The sequence below is a fragment of the Dendrobium catenatum genome, unplaced genomic scaffold (assembly GCF_001605985.2).
Source record: "Dendrobium catenatum unplaced genomic scaffold, ASM160598v2 fragScaff_scaffold_1211, whole genome shotgun sequence".
In the NCBI taxonomy this organism is placed as follows: Eukaryota; Viridiplantae; Streptophyta; class Magnoliopsida; order Asparagales; family Orchidaceae; genus Dendrobium; species Dendrobium catenatum.
The window spans coordinates 565,697-591,496 of record NW_021319673.1 but is presented as its reverse complement, the minus strand read 5'-3'; the positions used below and the strand labels follow the sequence as shown (position 1 = coordinate 591,496).

At 35.9% G+C, this 25,800-nt stretch overlaps 1 protein-coding gene across 1 annotated transcript in view; it reads left to right on the top strand.

Moving 5' to 3' along the window:
• LOC110103848 (phospholipase A-2-activating protein) overlaps nt 1-25,800 on the top strand; it is a 93,772-nt gene that overhangs the window by 50,183 nt on the left and 17,789 nt on the right. Inside the window, exons 15-18 of the mRNA XM_020832708.2 lie at nt 8,634-8,720; nt 14,806-14,971; nt 18,390-18,467; nt 18,638-18,774. Coding sequence (XP_020688367.1) covers nt 8,634-8,720; nt 14,806-14,971; nt 18,390-18,467; nt 18,638-18,774 — 468 coding nt within the window. The remainder of the gene's footprint in view (nt 1-8,633; nt 8,721-14,805; nt 14,972-18,389; nt 18,468-18,637; nt 18,775-25,800) is intronic.

The following is a 25,800-nucleotide window of genomic DNA, read 5'->3' as shown; positions in this document are numbered from 1 at the left end:
CCGTGCCTGGGCTCTTTCCCGTGACCGTGCCCCTTGGTTCCGGGCGGTCTCCTTGGTTCCCGTGGATGCCTCTTCGGTTCCTTGGCTTTGGATGTTTTTTAGGTATTTTAATGCTATGTGATGTTTAGAATTCCTATGGGAATTTATTAGGTGTCTCTTGGTATCCTCTTTCATACCTATAAATATGGGAGGATTTGTAATGTTTAAAAAAAGTGAATGATATGTTATTTTTGGAAAAGCTATAACCTGCGGGTTTGCTTTGGAAGTCCTGCGGGCTCTTTTCACCCTTCTTTCTCATCCCCTCCGGAAATCCTGCAGGCTCTTTCCAACCTTTCTTCTCGGGCTTCTATCCTCTTTCGTCTCTTCGCAAGTGCCACTCCACTTGTATCCTTCTTCTCTAAGTGAAGCAACTTTAGGGTGTCGTCAAGTGAATGAGTCATTATTGTAAGTGTTGTAATTTCTGTTTCGGTCTTTTTATTTGAAATGTAAGAGTTTGTTCTTTTCTTTTCTCGTCCTTAGTCATTTTCGTCGGTAGAAGTTTCGGTCTCCTTTATTTGTGGGTGAAGGGTATATGCACCCCTATATTTTTTGCCCGCATCATTTGGTATCAGAGACAGTTAGGAAGTCCTAGGTTTGTGTGTTTGTCAAGTTGTAGTCAAGTCACGTCGTTTTGTTGTAAGTTTTTTAATTTCTAGTTTTTTCATTTTATTTGAAATGTAGCAGTTTTGTTCTTCCTTTTTCTCGTCCTTAGTCATTTTCGTCGGTAGAAGTCCCGGTCTCCTTTATTTGTGGGCGAAGGGTATAGACACCCCTATATTTTTTGCCCGCATCATTTGGTATCAGAGCAAGTTAGGAAGTCCTAGGTTTGTGAGTTTGTCAAGTTTTGTTTTAGTTTGTCAAGTTTTGATTTTGTTTGTCAAGTCAAGTCTTGTCGAGAGTTTTGTGAGTCTTGTAAGTCTTGTCGTGAGTCGTATTGTGAGTTTAAGTTTAGATTGGTTTATTTTGAGTCTTTTTTGAGTCAGTTAAAAAATGAAAAAAAGACAAAAAAAAAAACAGAAGAAAGCAAATCAGATGAAATTGAAGATCCTTTGGATAGGTGGATCCCATCAAAGTCAACACATCCTCTGGAATATGAACTGTACAAGCTTCAAGTATGGATGCACCTACGTACAGAAAGGTACATGAAGAAAAAGCAGCATTTACAAGATCAATTCCTGAAAGAACGAGATGAGATCATGCAGAAGTATGAAGACCTGATTAATGAACTGGATGCTCCGTCTTCTCCTCTTCGGAAGACAACAAGATCTGACTCATCGGGAGCTGAGTCCTCAAGAAGGGGAGTCTTATGTAGGCAAGGGGGGGGGGTCAACTCAGGCCCAAATTAAATCAATTTTTGGCCCCTCCCAAGTCTTCAAGCTCAAAGAATTTTGTGCTGGAATTTAGCTCATTTATGAGCTGATTTTTAGTTCATTTTTTGGACTAGAGGTTAGCTCATTATTAGCTAAGTTTTAGCTTATATTTATCTTTTATTTAATGCACTTTTGTTATAGTTTTTAATGTTTTAAGTTATGGTGTCTCTTGTGTTCCAAAAGGGCTTTTGGAATCCCAAGATTGATGTTTTATTTTCCCATGTATGGCTCCTTGAATTCCACCATGGCTTTTTGTGCATTGGCCCCCTTGGATTCCGGCCGGCTGTTGGTTTTCCCGTGCCTGGGCTCTTTCCCGTGACCGTGCCCCTTGGCTTCGGGCGGTCTCCTTGGTTCCCGTGGATGCCTCTTCGGTTCCTTGGCTTGGGATGTTTTTTAGGTATTTTAATGCTATGTGATGTTTAGAATTCCTATGAGAATTTATTAGGTGTCTCTTGGTATTCCTCTTTCACACCTATAAATATGGGAGGATTTGTAATGTTTTTAAAAAGTGAATGATATGTTATTTTTGGAAAAGCTATAACCTGCGGGTTTGCTTTGGAAATCCTGCGGGCTCTTTCCACCCTTCTTTCTCATCCCCTCCGGAAATCCTGCGGGCTCTTTCCAACCTTTCTTCTCGGGCTTCTATCCTCTTTCGTCTCTTCGCAAGTGCCACTCCACCTGTATCATTATTCTCTAAGTGAAGCAACTTTAGGGTGTCGTCAAGTGAATGAGTCATTGTTGTAAGTCATTGTAATTTCTGTTTTGGTCTTTTATTTGAAATGTAAGAGTTTGTTCTTCCCTTTTCTCGTCCTTAGTCATTTTCGTCGGTAGAAGTTCCTGTCTCCTTTATTTGTGGGCGAAGGGTATAGGCACCCCTATATTTTTTGCCCGCATCATAATTGTTCGATCCTAGAGCTTCTCTCGTCTGCGAACTAGACCCCCGCACATGAAAGCCAACTCGATCGGACAAGATCCAATCCTCTCCTTCCACGCCTTCTCCCGTTCGTCTCACACAAGTAGAAGCCATGCCCGACGCCTGCTTCGGCCCGCACATACACCTCCTTCGGTCGATTGCCTTCACGAACGCTCCTTGCCAAGTCTCCCTGTGCTTCTGATCCGCCTCTCTCACTTGCAATTGAGCACCTCCCATTAATCTTTGTACCACATGGACTAAATTCTCTTTGCTTTTTGAAATTTATAAGTGAGGAGGATGAAATTATGAGAGAATTATTTGTATATTATTATTATTAATAAAAGGGAAAAATCATCGTGATTGCCAAATTGGAGACTCGGAGACTAATTCCTAGGTGGAAAGAGCCCGAAGCCCTCAATCATCGATTTTGATTTGATCAAGTGGTCCTAAAAGGGCAAGTGCCCTCCCATACCTACCCTTGCGGGGAGGGGGTGCCGAAAGGTTCCTGAAATCTTAGGAAATTGCCGAGTTACCAAATGCTTTTCGATTGGGGGACCAAAAGACCTAACTGGGATTGATTCATCCCCCGAAGCCCCTTGCCGTCGAATCCTATCCGGCTGTATGGGTTTGAAAGGGCAGTGCCTTCACGACCTCCCCTAATGAGGAGGGGATACCAGCAGGCTGTCAAATCCTACAATCCAAGAGCTTCGATTAATTAAATTAAAATTTTAATTGTTTAATTTAAAATTCAATTAAACTAAAAGTTAACTAAATAATAAATATAAAACAAATTTATGGCTTTAATTTAAAAATCAATTAAAATGCAATTAACTTTATAATTAATTAACTAATTGATCGATTAATTTAATCAATTTTAAAAAACTTTAAATTAAATAACCTAATTACCTAATTAAACTAAAACTCTATTATTAAAATTTAATTGAAAATTCATTTAATTACTGAAACAATGAAATGAAATTAAAACTTTAATTTAACTAAACTAATTAATTTAAGAATAAAATTAAATTCTTTAATTAATAAACCAATTAATTAAATTTAAATCTTTAATATTAATTGTGCAACCAATTTTAAATTTAATTAATAATTAAATTAAATTAATTAAGTAACTTTAAAATATTTTTTAATTGAAGAGCTAAGTTGTTAATTTTAATTTAAATTTTAAGCTTTTAATTTAACATATAAAAGAAATTTAAAAAATCCAAGTAGCAGAACTACAAGGGGAGAGCCACTTTGGTGAAGTATGCATTTTTAATTAAATAATAAAAGAACAGAAATTAGTGTTTGCAGTCTGTAAATCTAAGTACAGCACACACCAAGTAAGCACCAAACTCCTAAAATTAAAGAAAACACTAAACACAAAAAATACTCAAAAAAAAAAAAAACCTCTAAGCAAACCTAAACCCAACTCCTACTTTTCAAGCTCTAGCTCCGGGCAAACTCTAGCTCTTGCAACTGCTAACCACGAACACATGCAAAGAAGTAAACAAAAGTTAGTGTAGGGTGGTAAACAAAACTAGTATTGTAAGTAGAACTCTAGTACGACAGACAAAAACAAGTAGGGAAACAAAGTGCTGAAAGTAAAAATTGTTGTAAGTACTGTAGACATGACTAGTGCTGAAACAAAACTAAGTAAGCAAAGCTACTACTGTGAGTCAGAAGCTACTATTGTAAACAAAACACTAGTACAAGTGCTGAGGCGTTGAAAAGCACAAAACTAAGTATCTACTGCTAAAGCTCCGTTAACATAATTTCACCTGACAACTTCTAATAGAGGTCATAAGCCTGACTTTAGTTTATGCGTTAATGGAAATCTCTCAGTAAAAGTAACCTAACCTTAAATCTCACCTTTGGGCTACTTTCAAGTGAAGCAGTAAGATCCAAATCTTAGGGGAACTTTTAAGTGAACAACCCTAAACCCAAACATTTAGGCAACTCTCAAGCAGAGCCATAAGACCTGTCCAAAATTGAAATCATGGGCTACTTTCAATGAAAAAAGTAAAACTCAACCTCTTAAACATAAGGGCTACTTTCAATGAAAGCAGTAAGACCCAACCTCTTAAAACTATGTGCTTCTTTCAATGAAAGCAGTAAGGACGACTACCCCAAACTACGGGCTACTTTCAATAAAAACAGTAAGACCCACTTCTAAAATAATCATGCAACTTCTAAATGGAACTGTGAGCCCTCGACCCGAACCAAACCATCATAATATTAAAACCTGCATCTATCCATTTTTGTTTACTCGGGATCCCTGAGAGAAGGCAACCCATGGTTGCTAATCAGATTCCGTAGGCACTACTACGATCAATTATTGTTTAGAATATAACCTATGGTATACCTAAGATGATAGAATCATAGGATCTTGATCAAGTCTACCTTCATCCCCCCACAAACAAGATTAAAACGCTTGCACTGCTTGCACATCTATACACTAATTCATTCTTAGTCGAGAGTTCTCTTCTATACGATAGGAGTAATTAACTATTAGGGCTTTCGATCATAGGAGGTAAGGACCCAGATCTAAATAAACCATGAAACCATATTTAGGAGAAATCTTATTAACTACAAAGCGGGATTCATGCCTACGCACTATTTTCCCTGAGCAAAACAAAGGAAAAGTCAAGGTAAGGAATTTTCGGATATTTTTGATGAATTGATTTTTATTTGTGTTATAGAATTAAAGTAAAAGATGGCAATCAACTTGAAGGTGTGTGTGTGTGTGTGTGAGAGAGAGAGAGAGAGCTAAACTATTCATATTTCATTTTCTTAAGACTTGTAGCTAAGTGGAACATCAAGTAGTGAACGACTTTTGGCTTAGGTGTTATAGCTGCAAGAAAATAGAAGAAAAAGATGGAATGGAAGAAGAAAAGGAAAAGTCAAAGTAAGGAGTTTTGGGACTTTTTTAGGGGTGTCAAAATCTTACACGACCCGAACCAGACCTAAAAAATTTTGGGTTTGGGTCAACCCATTTGCATTACGGGTAGGGTTCGGGTTCGAGTTTTCGGCCCGTTTGGAAAATCGGGTCGGGTTCGGGTTGACCCGGAAACTCGAAATCAACCCATTTGACACGGTAATTTGACCGTGTCCGCGTCTAGTCGTCTCATGCCAACGTTGTCGCTTTTCGCGTCGTTGTCAGGCTGTCACATCTCGTCAGTCGTCCCTTAGTTGTCGCGTCAGGCCGCCGTTGCACGACAGCGAGACCGCACCGTCATGCCAGCCGTCTCACAAGAGCGAGACCCAAGTCAGCACTCAACAACCGCAGGTCACCGCCCTCGCCAACCAGGCTGCCGCCATGCTGTGGCAGCCCGCGCTGGCTGGCCTCGCAGGTTGGGTCAACCCGATAACCCGCACGGGTCGGGTCCTGGTTGACAATTTTGACCCGTTTGAAAAAATGGATCGGGTTAGTGTCAACCCGTTTATCGGCCAGGACAGGTTATGTTCGACCCGAACCCGACCTGTTGACCTGAATTGATACCCCCTAACTTTTTTGATGAATTGAGTTTTGGTTTTGGTTGTAGAATTAAAGTTTTTGAATACGAGAAAGGCATTTTGAGGTAAAAATGATATTTGTGTTATATTTGATTATTCAATTTGGAAAACATTACGAATTGATGAAAATCTTTTTTAATGTTGTTACAAAAGATCGGGACTTTGGAGAGAGAGAAATAAGGTCATTTCTCATAAGGAGTATCTAATTTATTCAGTGGGATAATGATGCATGCAAAGGGGGGTCAAAACAATATGAGAATTTGTTTTGACCCTTGGGCTACTGGTGCTCTCGGTTTGGGCCTTTGGCTACTTGGTTTTGAGCTATTTTATTAGAAAATCTATTTAATTTTAGCTTGAGCTGATGGATAGCTCATTATGAGCTGAAGTTTAGTTCATTTATGTGCTAAGTTGGTGGCTCATAATGAGGTGATCCTTGCTCTTCCTCTTCCTCCTTATCTCTTCTGTTTTTTGTGGTTGTTTTCATGTGCCTGCTGCTCTGTTCTCTGTGTGACTCCTCGGGTCCCTTGCTGTTGGTTTTCCCGTGGTTCCCTGGCTGGTTTCCACGTCTCTCTGCTTCGGTTCTTGTGTGGCTTTTCGGGACCCCTGCTAGCTGGGTTTCCCGTGGCTGCTGGCTGGTTTCCCGTGGCCCTTTTTCCCCTGTTTTCTGTGCTGATTTAAGGGCTGTTGTATGTTGGTTTTGGGGCTGCTGTTTGGTGGTTGTTGGCCTTTCATTTCCCTAAATCTAATAGGTTTAATTAATGTTTTAAGGGGCTGTTTAGCTGCCCTCTTTTTGTCTATAAATAGTAGATGATTTGGAATAAAAAAAGGTGTTATAATGTGATTTTTGGAATAGAAAACCTGAGGGTTTTTGTTGGAAAAGCTTGCGAGCTTGTTCCATTTCTCTCTTCTCTTCTTCTTAGGAATGCTTGCGAGCTTCTCCTATGTTTCTTCTTGGCTTCTAACCTCTTCTTCTATCCGCAAGAATCCACCCCACTTGTATCTTTCTTCTCTCAATGGATGAATGCAACTTTAGGTGTTTTGTTTGAGACATTTGTAAGCGTCTTTTGTTGTATGGTCGTTTTATATGATATAAAGTTGTTGTTTTTGTTATTTCAATAGTGTCTTTATTTAATTTCTTTATCCTAATAAGGAAATGTCTTTCCTAGTAAAAAATTAGGGCTGGCCTAATTTTTTGCTTATTTTTTATTACATCCGATACTCAGCTTCTAATATATGGGTCGAATAATTTCTTAGACTAAAGTTTGCACATTTTATGTTTATTTGGACCTACTATGATTGGTATTTGAAACATTTCAGCATATTGTGCATGTTAAAGACATCCAAGAGCATCAAAAGGCTTAATGTATATTATGCATAGCATGTGATTATTGATTCAAATTATTTCAGATTAATCCTCATTAATTTTATAAATTATTATAAAATTGTTAAATGTCATAAAATACACAAATATGTTTTTTAACATTCATCATGTTTTATCACGAATATACATCATTACGAAATGATGAATAAATGTTTATGTAAAATGTCAATGAATGAGAAAGATTAAAATAATGTGTCGGAAATTCAAAATATCTTAAAAGGCTAGAATGAGAAAGATTAAAATAATGTGCAGGAAATTCAAAATATCTTATAAAGGCTATATCATGCGAGTTAATTAGGCTGACTTTAATGACCTACGTAGGAAGAAATAATTTTTTATACTAAAGAAGTGAGACGATCCAAACCTTTATCAGGAAAATGAAAAGGAACTCTCATGACTAATATTGGTGATTTAAGATGGTTCAACCTATAGCAAGGAAATGATTATCCAAAAAGGCCGAAGTATATAAGTTGATGTAATTTTTCTGAAGTATTAATTATTAATGATAAGTAAAAGGATGAAAATAAGGAAATTTGCATTTCGATTCGCGCAACAATCCATGCAATATGAGTATCATTTCTTGATAATTTTAATGTTTCAGACTCATCGACAGTCCGTTTGGCGAACAAGGAAAGTTCATGCAACTTCACGCAATCTCAAATTCTTAGTGTTGTTTTCATCGTTGCTCGATCAAGTAGCTTGCGGAAGGTGCTCGTTGGGTAATTTCAGTGCTCCAAACGAGTCGGCACATTCCATTTCGGGAACTAATGACATTTTGGTGACTTTGCGCAACATTAAGTTGTTTTAGTCCTATTTCATGTGATGTCGTGCCTATTGTCCACCATCTTCTTCGCAATTGCTTGAATTGATCATGGAGCACGCATGAAGGCCAACACGCTTAAGCATACAAATGAACTATGCTTTTTCACTCCCAAAGGAATCAGTTAGTTTCCTCTCATCGCCAAATGATGAGACAGTCATCCTAGACTTTTTGATCAGACAAGCACCTTAAGGTTGTCCTCTTAGCCCAACCTTTCTTCAATCTGTGTTTCTTCGGCCTACTGTTCTGCTGGCAATACCCTATTCCGCTTCTTTTCTCACTTAATTCAAGGTCAATTGCAGATAAGCTCCCTATTTTAGTTTTCTTTTTCCTTGTTACAAGATAGTATAGTTCATGCCTATAAGATCTGCTTTGTTTTCAATTTAAGTTTTACATTAAACAAATTTTCTGTTACTTGCTTTGGATGCTGCAATATTTATGTCAAATACTTGGGTTTCCCTTGCTTATGATTACTGGGTTTGATCTTCCTTTCTACTTATTATTTTATACTTTTTTTTGTGCAGCTGATTTTATTTTTCCCTGCGAAGGCAATTAAAAAAGTTTGGTCATTTCTAATTTTCTTGAATTTTTATTATTCAGAAAGGAATGCTTCTCTTTGAGACTGCACAGTTTGATGGTATTCTGAAGAAAATTACAGCATTTAATCTGGCGCTTTCAGCTGAAATGGTAATTTTTAAAATGGACTGAGCATTAATGGAGTGGCCTTTGTATATAGTGATCAGTTTCTGGTGCTTTTTCTTTCAGTATCTGCTTACATAAATATCAGTCAGGTTGTAATTAGCTTATTTTTGTAATTGTATCATTAGAGGTTCTCTGTCATTTTTTGTTGTCTACTTATAAATATTATGCTTCTATATATGTACACGATTGTTATTCTTTTTTACCAACTATTTGGGTTGAGTGTTATAAATCCCTATTTTCATTTATTCTTGATGTGTGAATTTTGAGGTGTTAAACTTATTCTTCATAAATCATTTTGAACAGCTTCTATCCAAATATTATAATTGCATTGAGTATGAACAAGCTTCCTCTGTTAGCATGAGAATGCTCATTGTTCCAACCTTAGACATTTCTAGTTGAATACTCAATATTTTATTTATGAATCTTTCTATGTGATTATAGATGTAATTTAGTCATATTGAGAGCTTGAACTGTGTCTGCATTTAAATTCTTACCGAGATTAAAAGCCACAACTCATTGCAAATGCACGCCATATTCAGTTGAACCATATCACCAACCGGTTTTGAGGCTAAACTGACATATGCCAAGTTAATAAGCTTTTATTCTGATGCTACTAAATAGTGTTGTGTTCATGTATGCATATCTTTGAATTTTCCTAGTTACATTTCCCCAATTTGTTTTACTGATTTTGCTTGAACTAAAATCTTCAACAATTATTTTCATTCCTACTTTTTTCGGGGGTCAGCTTAATAAGTACTGCTCTTTTTTATTCATGTTAAGAACTGATTTTTCCATAACAAATGCTTAGACCATTTCAGTTTACATCTATCGATTAAGAAAGCTAACAGTTTTTTATGGGATTTGTTAATTTGTGCTTGCATTCAAACTTGATTTGTTCGAAGCAGTATTGTTCTCTGAACGCTGAAAAGCTGTAATGTGATATCGGTTTCTGGGTCTTTAATACTCTTATTAAATTTCAAAATCTCATTTCCTCCATCTCTATGATTAGTAAAGTACAGATTAGCATTTAGTACCACGATGAACTACATTAACATATTAATTGGTGAAGTAACTGAAATATCTAAAATTATTTCCTATTTTTGTGTTATAAAAGATTTATATTGTTTGTTTTGGTGTATGATATTTGAAGCATGCTTATGATATATGAAACAATTTTTGAAATAAATGGTTAGGATAATGGAGGAAAATCTTAGAAGATAAAGATAGTATTAATACAATTTTATAGAGGGTCTTATACGCAGTGTAAGACTTAATAGGGACTAAGAAGAGGTTGATGTATGCAGCTTTATCATTGCATTTGAAGATGGTTTTTGTGACTTAAATTTGGGATCTCTAGAATATAGTATAGGAAACTTAATCTCTGCTCTAAGCTCTCCCTCTATAAGATGCAATTTGAATAAGTGTAAAATTGATAACTGTTGGCCAATGATGGCATGCGGAAAAAGTGACACCTACATTTACATGTGATTTGTTTAAGTATTTTGAATCTATATATAATAAAATGTGATATAGAGGAGATTGAAGATTAGTTGAAGAAAGATTTGGGAGATTTGGGTATAAACAAAAGGGATCACAAGAGTCACCATTAGGGATGGTAGATAAAATTAATTTGAATGGATTAAGAAAAAAAAAACTATTAAGTGCTCATATAGCATTTGGCATGAATGAAGGGATAAGTATGATTCATAAAATTAAAACAAAATCATTGGGATAAATCTAATGATCAGATGATGAATTATTGTTAGGAATAAATAGTACAAATTATCATTTAAATAATAATGATATCCAAAAATTTAGTGTTGATAGTCCATTAATTATGTGCAAACTTTTTTAGGGTTTTTCATGCAATTATGTTGGTGTCTAACTTCATTATGTTCAATATTCTTCAGTATTAAAATAAGAAGAGAAGATGGTAGAAAATGGGAGACTATATGACAGAATTTTATTTACTTGTATGTAAAAAGGAAGACAAAAAGCTATACATAAATATACTAAGAAATAGTTACTGACGAAAGAAATAAATTTGAAAATCAATTTTTAATTATAAAATCTAGAGTTAACTATAAAACAAAAATGGAATATTGCTATCCATGGATTGTTGTGAATGGAAAAATGTTACTAACAGATTATTAGATTTCTATAGATTGAAAGTTGCTATCCACAGGTTGCTAGACTATTATAGATGAAAGTTGTTGTTTATGAATTGTTGGGTTGTTATAGATGGAAAAGGTGCTGATAAAAATTAAGTATTATTTCAAACCTCTCTCAAGCTGGGTTGCACATATTGATCATAACCAACTTGTTGATTAGTTTATCAAAACACATACTAAATACATCCTTGGTGAGATATATGTAGTTTGAGAGTTTGTTGGAATGTAATTTTGTTGGGCTAGTCTTTTTTTATTTATTTCTGAGATAAAATGTCAATCAATCTTAATGTGTTTAGTCCATGGTAAATAAGGTTTTTTGCAATACTTATAGCAGTATTGTTCTCATAGTTCACTTTTAGAAATTTTTTCCGCTAGATAGATTAATTATTCTAGTAATATTTATAACCACATTCTTTACAAATACCAAAGGCAATTGAATTATTTTCAACTTCGGTACTGATTCTAAGACCAGAGGTTTTTTTATTATTTATCCATGTAGCCAAGTTTCCCCATACATAAGTATAATAACCCAAGGTGGATCGTTGTTTTGAAACATAAAAATATTAATTTTCTTATTGGATAACTTTTTGGATAATAGGCTTTTTCTTGGTATCATTTTAAGGTACTTTAAAATGCAGTTATCTAGTGTGAGAATGTCTGGCATGGTAGGTAGAACCGAAGGTCGCCTCCCCATTTGAGTGGGGGCAGAGGTGATGGAGGAGGTGGTGGTGTGGGTTTTTATTGTAGGTGTTTAGTAGGTGGATCTATTGGTGAATAAAAGGGGGTTGAGATGCGATCCACGAGTAAGCCCAACTTGGGCAAGACAAAGGGGAAGTCTCAAGCATTGGCGAAGCATATGTCTGATGGCTTGGCCAATGTTCATACGGACAGTAGGCCCACGAGAAGAAAGCCTAAGGGATGTTATGGTGAACCCCAAGGGTGACGCTTATGTTACTAGAACTCTAGAAGTGGTGCAGGCAAGGCGGGGGTGCCGTCTAACCCAATGCGGGGCAAAAAGACTTCAAGGACTGATGTCAACATGGTGCAAAATGTGATGTTCTCATAGGAATCAAACTCTATGGAGGTTGATCACTTGGTGGCCTTTGATCAATTGGAATTTCTATGCACTTACATTCGACGATTCTTGCTTATTGAAGTAGATCAACAACAACAACAACAAGCCTTTGTCCCACTATGTGGGATCGGCTACATGAATCCTTTTTCTCCATTGTGTCATGTTAAGAGTCAAATTCTCATCTAAATCTAATAAAGAGAGGCCATTTCTAATATTTTATAACCAAGTCTTTTTAGTTCAACCTCTACCTTTTTTTACATAAGTCAAATCTAATACATCTACTTTCCTAACCGGGTCATCGGAAGGGTCATCGGAAGGCCGAAGTTTTATGTGACAAACATCTAAGGAGACTCTCTCTAATCTTATCTTCCATTAGAGCTATTCCAACCTTTTCAAGGATATGCTCATTTCATATCCTATCTCTAAGAATAAAGCCACTCATCCACCCGAGCATCCTCATCTCTGCAAATCTTAACTTAGTATTATGCTTCTCTTTTAATGGCCAACATTGGGCACCATAAATCATTGCAAGTCTCACCACCATCTTTAAAACTGAATATATGGAGTGTAATTTTAGTAGTAATAGATGAGAAAACCTTTAGACTCTTAAGGTTGACCTCCATAATTCAAGTTTATCTTCAACTCCCTCTCTAGTCTTATTGGAATAGATCAACAACAATAATTCTTTTTTAGATAATGATAATACCTTTTTTGATTGTACCACTTTCATACCAAGAAACTATTTTAGATTTTTCAAATCTTTTATCCCAAATTCTTTGGCCAGAAAAATTTTTAATCTGGTTATCTCTCTAGCAAAGTCATTTATCAATATAGTATCATCTACATACACGATCATAAGAATACCTTTGTGTCAAACACCTCAATCTATTTTGAGAATCTACCAAGCCATGTACAAGGAATTTATTTGAGGTCATATAGAGCTTTTTTAATTCTACATACCTTATTGATGTTTCTCTAATTTTCCAAAGTAAGTGGTATCTCAATTCGCCTTATGATCACCATTAAGAAAAACATTCTTAATTTCAAGTTCATGTAGAGGTCCATCCAATTTTTTCCTAAGCTAGAGCAAAATTTGAATTTTGTTTCGCATCTGGAGAGAATTTTTTTAATTTTCAATGCCATAAGATTAACTTTTTACAATTGTCGGATATTAAATTTAACCATACTCCAATCTATTTTAAATTTGGTTGTAATGATCCATTTGCATCCCAAATTGTTTGCCTTGCAGAAGTTCAAAAACTACTCTCATACCATTTTTTTCTAAGGATTGAATTTTTTTCTATTACAACTTTCTTCCACTCAAAGATTTTGAAAGCTTCATGAATATTGTTTGAAATATGTAAATTATCAAGGAAAGTGACAAAAACACAAAATCCAGTTGAAGACCTTTATAAGTAACAAAAGTAAGTGTTTAGTGCATGACCTTACTCATTTCCTAACGTCAATGGTATAGTGAAGATCAGTAATGGTATAGTGAAGATCAGTATTATCATTTTTGGATTTATTATCTCAAGTTTGTGCTTAATTGGTCCTTGAACAATTTTAGGTTCTTTGGTATGCTGAAGATATGTTGATTGCTTCTCTTGATTTTTCTTTTCCCTATACTATAGAGACGAAGCTCATTCTCCATGAGTTAAGAGCATTGACAAGGTGATGGGGGATTTTGTGGGTTTGGTGAAGCTTCAATAGGTTGAATGAGGAGCATTAATACATTTTAATACTGACCCATCTGTAACCATATAAATTTCATGGCATGGACTATAATTATGGAAGGTATTATTTTTTTCTTCTGTCATATGATATGAAGATCTTGATTCTACTATAAAAATAAAAGTTTTCTTGTTTTTAGTAATCAGAGCATATGCGTATTTACCTTTTTAAACAACCAAACTTGTTTTGTTGATGTTCTAGAATAAGCAATTATTAGGAGAATAGTTGACTCTCTTCAATTTGTCGTCCAGATGGCTAAAATAGAGAGTTGTATTTTTTTTTTTCGGTTCTCTTTGTAATTAGTTAATTTAATATGTCATCATGGGTTTTTCATTTTGGGATCCAGGTCTTTCATTTTGAAGTTGATTTCTAACATTGAAGTTGTCAAAGTCTTGAACATTGGCCTCTTCGTGGCAGTTGTCACCATCGCCTTGGTGGTAGTTGCCAACACTTTCTTTACAAAAGGATCTATCATATGTATATTTTTGCCGTTTGTGCTTGTTGAAGATTGGCTTTCAATATTCGTGAAATACCCTTCGGCATTGAGGAGAGACTCCATATTAGAGGACCCTTCAATCTCTCGTTGAGTATGGCTTTGATATCATCTTAAAAATTAGATTGAGACGAGAGGAGAGTTGAAAATAGTAGATTGTTGGACCGGGTTGTTGTAGGTGAAAGGTGTTGATCATTTATTCAAAATTATTTCTCAATGTCTATTATTCTTTGGTTTGTGATGCCAGTACTTTTAAACTTTAAACCTTATACTGAGGTTGTTGTCTATTAACATGTCGACTACAGTCTAAATAAAAAAATTAAAAAAAAAAAAAAAAAAAAAAAAAAAAAAAAAAAAAAACATGTCGACTACAGTCTGAATTCTCTATACTAAAGCAAAACAAATTTATATCTGTTTTTGAGCGTTGAATTGAAAACATGAAATTAGATAACTCATTCATATTTCATTCTTTAGTCGAAAGCCTATCTTGTTATTTTGTAGAATGGTTGACTGCATTAAATTATGTGTATCTCGATATAAAATGATTATCGAAGCGACGTAGCCTTCATAGTTTCTATTGAACACGGTTATATTTTGCAGGAGCATAACACATTGTCGTTGTCAGATCCTGAGTTATCAAGGTTATCAGCAATTGTAAATATATTAAAAGACACGGCACATTACCATAGCAGTACATTTGCTGATGTTGACTTTATTATATTGTTTAAGGTCCTAAAATCATGGCCAGTTTCTGTAATTTTTCCAGGTAACTAGTCAGTTTTAAACGCACCTGTTGCTGGTTTGTTTTCTTTAAGTTGCTATGAATTTATCCCGGACATTTATAAATTGATCCACATAAACCCCTTTACTTCTTATCCTTTATGCGAAACATGTCTGCTACATACATTCGAGATCAGGTTGGTACAGTTGATTTTTTATACTATTCACTGTTATTCTTTTCTGCTTTCTACCAACCAATTATGTTAACAATGATGTGTCAATTATCTATTTTCATATTTTATGATTGGAGGCTGGAAACTTTTATTAGATGCAGCCTTGCTTCTGTTTAGCTGACATTCTTATCTCTTGTAAGTATAGCTAACTACGATACATTCCCCTGGCATTTTAGTATGTTAAGACTATTCTTCATAGTTTGATTGGAGATATTGCAATTTGATTATGTGAAGGCTATTTCTTTTTTCATGTTCCTATTGGAAATGATCTATAAGACAGTATTTGTAGTTTTTAGTGTTTTTACGATTGAAAGGATGAGTTTATTTGTGAGTGAAGAGAACTATGCGGACCAACCCTTCAATCCTGTCTTCAGATGTATCCAAGTTTGTCAAGGCTAGTTCTTGGCTATCCATGATTTTTTTCTTTAGTTTTTGTTTGGTTTCTTATGCCGCAGAATTTATGTTCTTGATTACCACTTTCTTAGTTTTATTGTTTTAATAAGAAAAGAACTACAGATTCGGACGGCTGAGGCCCAATAGAAGGTAAGGGATTTGTTTTTTAAGAGAAATTTAGAAAGCTTATGAAAGGGGGACTTAATTGATTCTCCATATTTAAGATGATGAATTGGTCCATGCCTCGATAGAAATCAATCGGGCAACTATTAACCCCTAACAACCTCATTGCCCCACACACCATTCACGATCTTCTGCCAAACGACAAAACCGCTCCTCGTTTTTACAAAACCGCAAGCAAGAGACAGAACAACCCATTCGACTCTCACGAACGCAGGAACTCTCAATCTCTTGTTCTTTGTTTCGCACGTTAGAGCCGCATGTTTGCTCCCGTTTCCTCCGACCCTACTGTTAAATCTCTTCCTATCAATAAAAGAAGGCACAGAGATGACAAGACGCGAATTTTCGGAGCCCACATCAACGTGAGTAGTTTTTGGAAGAAAATCATTAGAATTAATTAGGAATAAAAAAACATATGACATACAGTAAAGCTTTTCAAGTAAAGAAAAAGGATATTGGGTGACTGATTCATTTAAATTATTGTATGGCTTAATGTTGAGCCTTTAGATTTAATATGTATGTATCGGTTTATTTTGAAATATTTGTAGCCTAAATATAAAATGCATCTTTAGTTATTATTTTAAAAGCATAAAATATTAACTAGTTATTGATACTAATACAACGAGGGCAATTTCAAAGAATTGTTGAGGAGAAAGAAAAAATATAATAGCATAGAGAACTATTCATCTGGATTATCTTGCTTGAAGCATAGTCAATAAAGATTAGTGCCAATAGATTTTCCTCGAATTTGTGCCCCTTCTAGTATAAAGAATATGAAATCTCTTATCTATGATAGTCAATATTCTTAATGCTTCCATTAGAGTCAGAAAATAGCTAAGATAATAGCCATTGATATGATCTGAGATAGGATAAAGTTGAGGTTTTTCTAGAACTTGAGAAAATATTAGCAGATGAAGAGTTGACCAACACAAAAGGGTTAGTAGGGATAAAAACATTAGCAACTATCTCCCGAAAAGAATCTGATTTTGAGTCCATGGTTTAGAAGTAGACCTAGACTGATGAAGGATGATATGCTGCAAAAAGGACTAGGTGGATCATCATGACCATAGGGTTGAAGGTATTGTGCCTAAAATTTAGGATGTCCCAGCTTAGGATGAGCTTTGAAACATCAGAGAATTTATGCTTAAACATTTGATGGGAGGAGCAGTATGGTGGGAAGTTTCAAATTTCACCTTTTGCCAATATCCAGATGACGAGGACCCAATCCACACCTCTTTATGAAACGGGAATTTGATATCTAGTTCTATCAAGACTCTGGCTATAGAAGGCCTAACAAAATGGGTTGTTGCAGCATTGACTAGTCAAGGCTTCCTAAAAATAAAATCCAAGTTGAATAAGGTTGATTGACTGAAGTAGTACGATCGAAGTCATGGAAATTATATCCAAACAAAGGTGACGGGTTCCATAGAGTAATCAAAATTGGGGACTATTTAAGCATGCTGATTGGGAGGCCACTAATATAGTATTATCGTTGTGCAAAGAATCTAATGTACTATGTTTCTAGAAAAGTCTTATGATGACATGTCGTGGGTCGATGGGCCCAATAGAGTAGTCACCCTTCAGCTATAAGTCAAACAAAAACTTGTGATTATCTTCTTATTTGAACGGCCCATTGAGAATTTTCCCATAAGTGAGAGGGCAAAATGCCTAGCAAGTGCAGAGATTTCCTCATCGGAAAGGAGGAGAGTAGGCTTCCCTTAAAAGGAAGAAGATTCTTTTTGATGTAGAGTTATTGAATTTTATTGAAATATAATTGAAGAGTTGTTGGATGGAGAGTGGTGAGACCCAGTAACATTCGATCCTCGAAGAGTATTTGCAAAAGAACTTGGTGGTTGTCGAGGAAAAGGCACAACCATCGAGGAGGATATAGAAGTATTTGCCCCAGTAGAGTCTAGGGTCACGAAGGAAGGAAGTGGCAACCTCACTAAGGGGTCAACCTAAGAATTTAAAGATAACACCTCAAGAGACAGTGAAGGTGTCCAAAGATACTCAGATGAAACAAGGATTGCAGAAGTTTCCCAATCAATGACCAATGGAAGAGAATGAGCATGTTATAAAGAGTAAAAATCCAATACCAATGACAAGATAGAAGAGGATGACACATTAGAGGCCGCCCTAGGAATCAGATGCACCAAGAGTAGATGAGATGCATGTCAGGCCCCATTTCAACTCCCTTCCAATTGACCATGGGGCGTAACAGTGGCAAACAATCTAGTCACTCTTTTATCATTATCACCTGTCTTGAATTACTAATCAGGATCGATTGAAAATGTAATCTCATTAGATTATATATATATATATATATATATATATATATATATATATAATCATCTTTCAATAGATTCATTATACTCATTGATATGCAAACGTGCATAATTTAAACAATCAAAATATAATACAGAGCTTCTAATACTTTTTCTAATACTTTCAAAGAAAATTTATACATACCCGAAGTCTTTAATTCACTTCACCTGATTGGAAAGTCTCCTTGTCATTCTCATTTTAACATTTCCTTTACATATGCACTTCCACTTTTCCGTCTTGTGTAATGTTTATTGTTGCAAAGTTTCTGCTGTTTGTATATGTTCACTTCGAGCATATCTTGTCTAACAATGCTTCATTGCTACTTCCATGCAGTAATAGATATTTTAAGAATGCTAATCATACATCCTGATGGGGCCAGTAGGCTTCTCAAGCACATTGAACAAGGAAATGGTATGATCGTGATAGCATTACCTTTCAGTCGTTTACATGTGCAAGAAAGCCTAAGAATAGTTTACTTGCTGGAATTTTAGATTCAATTTCTAAAAGATGGTGTTTGTCTTTTTCTTTGTATATGGATGTATTAGTATGTCCTGAGACACGACATTTCTGAACTATTGCAGATGTATTCTTGGAGATATTAAAGAGAACGACAGCAGACCCAACACATGCAGGAAATCTTTTAACTCTCATACGCGCCATCACTAACCTCTTTAAACACTTATTTTTCTCTCAATGGCTACATCTTCATTGCAGTGAGGTAGTTTTTCTTCAGTGAAGTGTTTTTTTATTGGAAAGCTTTAAATATATGTACTTTCTCATGAATAACTTAGACTCACGGCACAGACTATCACTAGAAGCATAAAATGAAGTTAAAGTGTTGTGAAGATGAGGATGCTCAGATGAATGAGTGGCTTTATACTTAGAAATAGATTGTGAAATGAGTATATACATTAAAAGTGTCACAACTCGGCCCGGAGAGCTCGTGTAGACGAGGCGGGAACGGAATTAGACGTTCAGAACATAAACATTTCTTAAAACATATATTTAATTAGTCTAAAACACTTCACAAGAAATTAAAAGCACCTCTAAACATTTTCCAAATATATAATAAACATTGTATATCATTTCATATTGTTCAAATATACAAAGGTGGCTTTAAAATTTCTCAAACATGTCAAACCACCCAAAAATGAGTAAACTACAACTAAGAAAAACATAAGAGGAACCTATCAGCCGGTCTTTTACGACTGTAGGTGAACCAAGGGTGATCGGCCATTCTGTGCAGTGAGTTCTCCTGAAAATATTCCAAAATGAGGGAATGAGCTAAAGCTCAATAGGAAACACTAACTCTAACATCTTCACATGTCTTTTAAAAGAAAATTTACTTGTATGTTAGAAGTAAAATGTCTTCATTATTTTGCTATCCATGTTGTTTCTTATGTATATGCCACATGAAATATGCTAGTTCATATATCTTATGTATGTCATATGTCCTATGAATGTTATATGCCTTATGTATGTCGTATGCCTTAAATATGTCATATGCCTTAAATATGCCATATGTCTTATGTATGTTGTATGTCTTAAGTATGTGCTTGCTTATGCTTTATCTTATACACCCGTATCGGAGTATCATAAGTGTACTGATCAAGTACACAAATATCTTTTTGGCCATTCTTTTACTTTTCTTTTTTCCCCAAAGGGTCATATTGCTCATAAGAGTCATATTTGTGTTTTTGCACCATATTTGGTACTCCGCCTTCAACATACACAACCATTCAATCATTCTTTTCAATAGAATCATATGTAGGTAATATGACATTTTCATATCAACCATATGTATTGAGTATGAGGCAATATTGCATGAAAAAGATTTATATGCTTTGCTTACTATCACATGATAAGAATTATAATATGTTTGAGAACATTAAAAATGTCTTGATTCATAGAATATTTAATGAACATTTCTATCAAATAAGAAGGATATTTCATGTGCATTTAATATATAACAATTAAGGAGATATTTCAAAACAAAGATATAAAAGAACATGAATAAGAAGAGTAAGGTGTTCCTACTTCAATTGTTGAAAGTGTCTTTTCTCCAATCTTTCCTTAATTCATTCTCTTCTCAATTCCTAAGAAAAAGAATTTACAACATAAACTTCTTATATCAATTCAAAATCACTATTCCTCATTAACACTACACATGTCATAGCTAATTACTTCCATAAAGCTCACTAATACTCATTCACATACACATACCCTAAAACACTTATCTATCACATAAGCATGTTCATTACATAAAGCATGAGTCTTAATTCTAAGATAAAATATATATCCTAATTAGTAATTACCTTATTATTAACTCATAATTTATCACATTCCTTCTTTCACTAAAATAAAATTTAAATGAAATTTTCGATTTTACCTAAAATCAAATTTTGGGAAACCTCATACTTCACTAATGATATGTCATGCAAAAATTATCTTGATCGGGCACGAATCTCGAGGCAAAAAAGCTAGCTGGAAACTTCAAAAATTAAATCTGGGATCATCTGAACTCCGATTTTAGCGAACTTACAGTCAAACTGAGCGTCTTAGAAATACGAACCCAATGACACCTAATTCAACTCAATCCGAGCCCAAATGGGTCCAAATCAAGGACCCGAAGCGCTGTTGGAAGGTTCAAACAACAATTTGAGTTACCAAACGGTCTCTGATTTTAACGAGCTTATACTCGAATCAAGCGGCTTGACGAGACGAATCCAACAAGCCCAAGATCGCCGAATTCCGACATTACTAAGACCTTCAAATGTTCAACAAACGGTGCATGATCAAAGGGTTCAATATCGGCCGTCCATTCGACCACTCCCTATTCGCCCATGATCTCACGCCTATTTACGAGGTATGCCACGCCAGTAAATCTATAAATAGAGCCCTCATTTCTCATGAGAGGGGGACGGAAGAAAAGAGAAGCGAGAAAGAGAAGAGAAGGAGGAGAATTAGCTCCTCCTCGATCACCGCCGGAGTTCGTCCTACCGCCCAAACACGTCGGGATTTTGCGTGATATTCGGGAGAATGCAGGAATTATGCCCAACTTCCACGTGATGCTGAAATTCTTCCCAATTTACAACAGAGTTCCCTCCTGACGCCGAAACTCTGCCCAAGTGAAGTTCGGTGTTCTCCTCTGCCACCAACAGACGTCGGACTTCTACCCGACGTCGGACCTTCACTCTTCGCCAAGTTTCTACCCGACGCCGGACTTCTACCGGTTATCGGACTTCGCTGGACATCTACGCGAAGATGGATTTCTTTCCATTGTTGGACTTCTACCTGACGCTGTCCTTCTGATCTTCGTCGTCAGACTAACTGGGCTAGGCCCCGTTGTTTTTCCCCCTTTTCAGGGGTTTTCCACGTAAAAACATTGGTGTCTCATGTGAATGCTAGACCCTCTCCCTTATCTGATTGCGTGCCATATTTTCGTACAACGCTAAGACGTTAAATATGATATTTCTCTACCGCCACGAATACTTCTGTACACAACAACTAATATCATTAATTTTGCATAATAAAATATCTCTCTTTCCTAATTCCAAGTTTTGGGCATTAAATTTTTGGATTAATATATATAAAATTAGAGAAAATATTTTTTTTATCAAAAGGTTTAATTTCTCTTAATTAGAGACCTCCCAAAACCCTTAGGAATAGAATTCGTTATCATGCAAGCTTAGAAATGCAAAATTAGAAAAAGCCCTAATTTGGAAAATAAAAAAATCTTTAAACAAAAATCAATTTCTTACTTAAACTTACTTCTACATATTTCCTAATAACATTCTTAATTAAAATTTCATTTAAAAACAAAATCCTAATTTTTTGAACCTAAGTTTTCTTAAGAAAACTTCATATTTTATGACTTGGAAACATAGGCATAAATAAGCCCTAAATTTTTTCTAAAGAAAATTTCATCATAATCAAAACACTAAATATTTGGTTCATGAAAATCAAAGGGAAAAGAACAAGATTTTCAAGTTTAAATCTTACCTTTTATCTTCTCTAAACAATCCATTTGATTTTCCCTCTAAACCGCCGCCGTAAAACTCGCCGCCGCCGCTCGCCGCCACTCGCCGAGCCCAAGCAGTCGCCCTCTCATCCTTTTCTCGTGTGCTCCTTCATTCGGCCTAGAGAAACACAAGAGGGACCGAAATATTTCAGTCCCTAGGAGGTATTTTGCCTATATGAGGGAGAGGGCTCACTAAAAGACGCATGTACCCTCGCTAACAAAGATTTTCTTAAGAGCTCATGAGTGCAAAATAGGTACAAAGGGTAAAATGTTACTTAAACAATCTTCAGCGATTTTTTATTTTTAAACCGTACGAATTTAGTATATGTTCTTTATTCCATTTCGATCGAAATTTCATGTAGAATTTAATAAAATTTATTTCGTCGAATTCCGACGACTTTGAAATTTCACCTAAATTCGTCGCAGTGCATCGAAATGCGTACGATGCATCAGATCGACATTTTTCGGGTTTTACAGTTCTCCCCTCCTAAACAAGAATTTTGTCTACGAAATTTAAATGAGAGAAAAAATAAACATACCTTACATAAAGAGATGAGGATAGCACTTCATCATTTCCGACTCCTCCCAAGTAGCATTCTTCTCCAACCCATGTTTCTATAGAACCTTAACAAAAGGTATCTCCCTGCTCCTTAGTTGTTTCACATTGAACTCCAAGATACGATCCGGTTCTTCAACATAAGTAAGATCAGACTGTATGTCCACATCTTATGTTATGATCTTAGAAGGATCATCTGATATAAACTTTCTCAAGGAAGAAACATGAAACACATTGTGGACAGCATATGTAGCTGTTAAAGCCAATATGTAGGTTACCTTCCCAATCCTTTTCACAGTCTCAAAAGGACCAATGTAGTGAGGGCTGAGTTTGCCAACTTTGTCAAAACAAAGTACATCCTTCATAGACCTGATCTTTATGAAGACAAAATCCCCTACACTGAATTCCACAGAACGGTGCTTAGCATCATAATACTTCTTCTGTCTATCTTATACTACTAGCAACCTATCCATTATTATTCTGATATTGTTTGTAACATCATCAATCAAATATGCTCCAATTACCTTCCTCTCACCTGCCTTTGCCCAACATGGAGGTGTTCTATATTTCCTTTCATAGAGTGTTTCATATGGAGCAATTCCTATGCTTGCTTGGAAGTTATTATTGTAAGAAAACTCTATCAAAGGAATATGAGATTCCCAATCTCCACCAAAATCAAGAACACACAGCCTCAACAAGTCTTCAAGGGTTTGAATAGTCCGCTCAGTTTGTCCATCAGTCTGAGGATGTGATGTAGACAAACAAGAGAAAAACTGACACAATGAGTAGAACTTAAAACAAACTTTATTAAATAAACGCAAACGACCCAAAACTTGACAAACACAACAAAGATGCTAGGAGACTTTAAAGAAATAAAGAAATTTAAAAAGGCGCTATCCTCAGACAACCGTCAGAGCGGGTTCCTCACATGCATCGAATTTGTAGGTTAAATAAGTAAAGTGCATAGAACTAACAAACCGATGGTCCACCACTGCAAGATTGTCCAATTTCTTCAATAGATGCTTCAAGTCAACTCTGATACGACACCCTAAAGTTGCTTTACTTTGAGAAGAAGGATACAGATGGAGTGGCACTTGCGGAGAGACGAAGAGATTAGAAGCCCAAGAAGAAAGGGTGGAAAGAGCCCGCAGGATTTCCGGAGGGGATGAGAAAAGAAGGTTGGAAAGAGCCCGCAGGATTTCCGAACAAACCCGCAGGTTAACAGCAAATATGCTCACAAAATATCAACTCCCTTTCTTCATAACATCTTCTCATATTTATAGGCAAGAGAGAGGAATGCCAAGAGCCACATGTCTTTAATTTCCATTAGAACCAAAGCATAATAAGCATAGAAATCTCCCCCCAAAGCTCACGGATAAACACCCAAACCAGGAACCAAGGAGACAGCCACGGGAGACGAGGGAACCGCACGGACCGAGAGCCACAGCCACGGGAAACGAGGGACGGTCACCGAATAAGGAGCCAGCCGTGAGATCCCAAGAGGTAAAGCACAAAACTCATTAACTTCCCAATGAATTCAAAGCATAGAACTCAGCCCCCAATTAATACAAGCCACGGAATCCCAAGAGACAAGAAGAAAACGGGAAGGGGAAGGGACAAGGTCAGTCCAAAAGTAAACTTCATAATGAGGTACCTTTTTGGATATTAATGAGCTACTAAACTTCAGCTCAAGCAACTTAGAGAACCAGCTCAATAACGAATGCTCCAAAACAGCCAACCGAGAACCAACCAGCAGCTACGGACCAATCAAGCCAGCAAACCAAAGGTCTACCAAGCCATATGCACTACCTACAATGTTCATTGGATGCTTTCCCATCATTGGATAGCTAAAAAAAAGGAAAGAAAACAAAATATACTATTGTTCAAATAAAATAAAAAGTACATAAATTCTTGATAGCATCAGGATGGAAGGTCGTACTAAAAGTCAATTTGGTGCCCATAGCCTCTTGAAATTTCCTCCAAAGTTTAGAAGTAAATCTACCATCTTGATTAGATACTATAGACTTAGGTACACCGTGCAAACGAACAATTTCAGCCACATACAACATTGCTAGCTTCTCAACTAAGTCAGTCAGTCGGATAGGCGAAAAGTGAGCAGACTTTATAAGTCTATCAATGATAACCCAAATAGCATCATGACCTTATCGAGATCTGGGTAAACCTTACACAAAATCCATAGCAATGTCCACTTGGAATCGGTAATGCTTGAAGTAATCCACCTGGCTTTTGATGCTCAGCCTTTACTAACTAACAAGCGGTATATTTAACAACAAAATCAGCTACACTTCTCTTCATCCTAGGCCACCAAAATAAACCCTTAAGGTCTTAATACATCTTATGACTACTAGGATGAATGATATAAGCAGAGTGATGAGCTTCATAAAGAACATCCTTCCTCGAATCACCAACATTAGGCACATAAACCTTGCCCTTATACCAAAGGTGATTGTCTTCATCAAGAATGAAATCCTTTTCATGACTTGCCTTTACTAACTGAATGATCTTTACAAAATTTGGATCCTTCCATAAGACTTCAGAAATCTTACTCTTCAAATCAGATTGCACTGTCAACTGACTCAACCATTCTACATTTTCAGTTGTAGGAAGTACTACAGACAACTCCAATCTATCCATCTCTTCAATTAGCTTCTCTTGCTGAATTAGTAAACCATTCAACTTCACTGACATTTTTCTACTCAACGCATCAGCAACAGTATTGGCTCTTCCTAAATGATACTAAATATTTAAATCATAGTCATTAAGCAATTTTATCCATCTCCTTTGCCTTAAATTCAGCTCTTTCTGAGTGAAAATGTATTTCAGATTCTGATGATCTGTAAATACTTCACAATGTACACCATAAAGATAGTGCAGCCAAATCTTCAAAGCAAAAACTACAACAGCAAGTTCCAAATCGTGGGTTAGGTAGTTCTTCTCATGACTTTTCAATTGCCTAGAGGCGTAGGCAACTACTCTCTCATGCTGCATCAAGACATAACCCAAGCCCTTCAGTGATGCATCACTAAAAATTTGAAATTCTTCAGTATCTAAAGGAATAGTAAGAATCAGTGCAGTAATCAAATGAGTCTTTAACTCCTGAAAAGCTTCCTTAAATTGACTGTTCCACTCAAACTTAACTGCCTTTT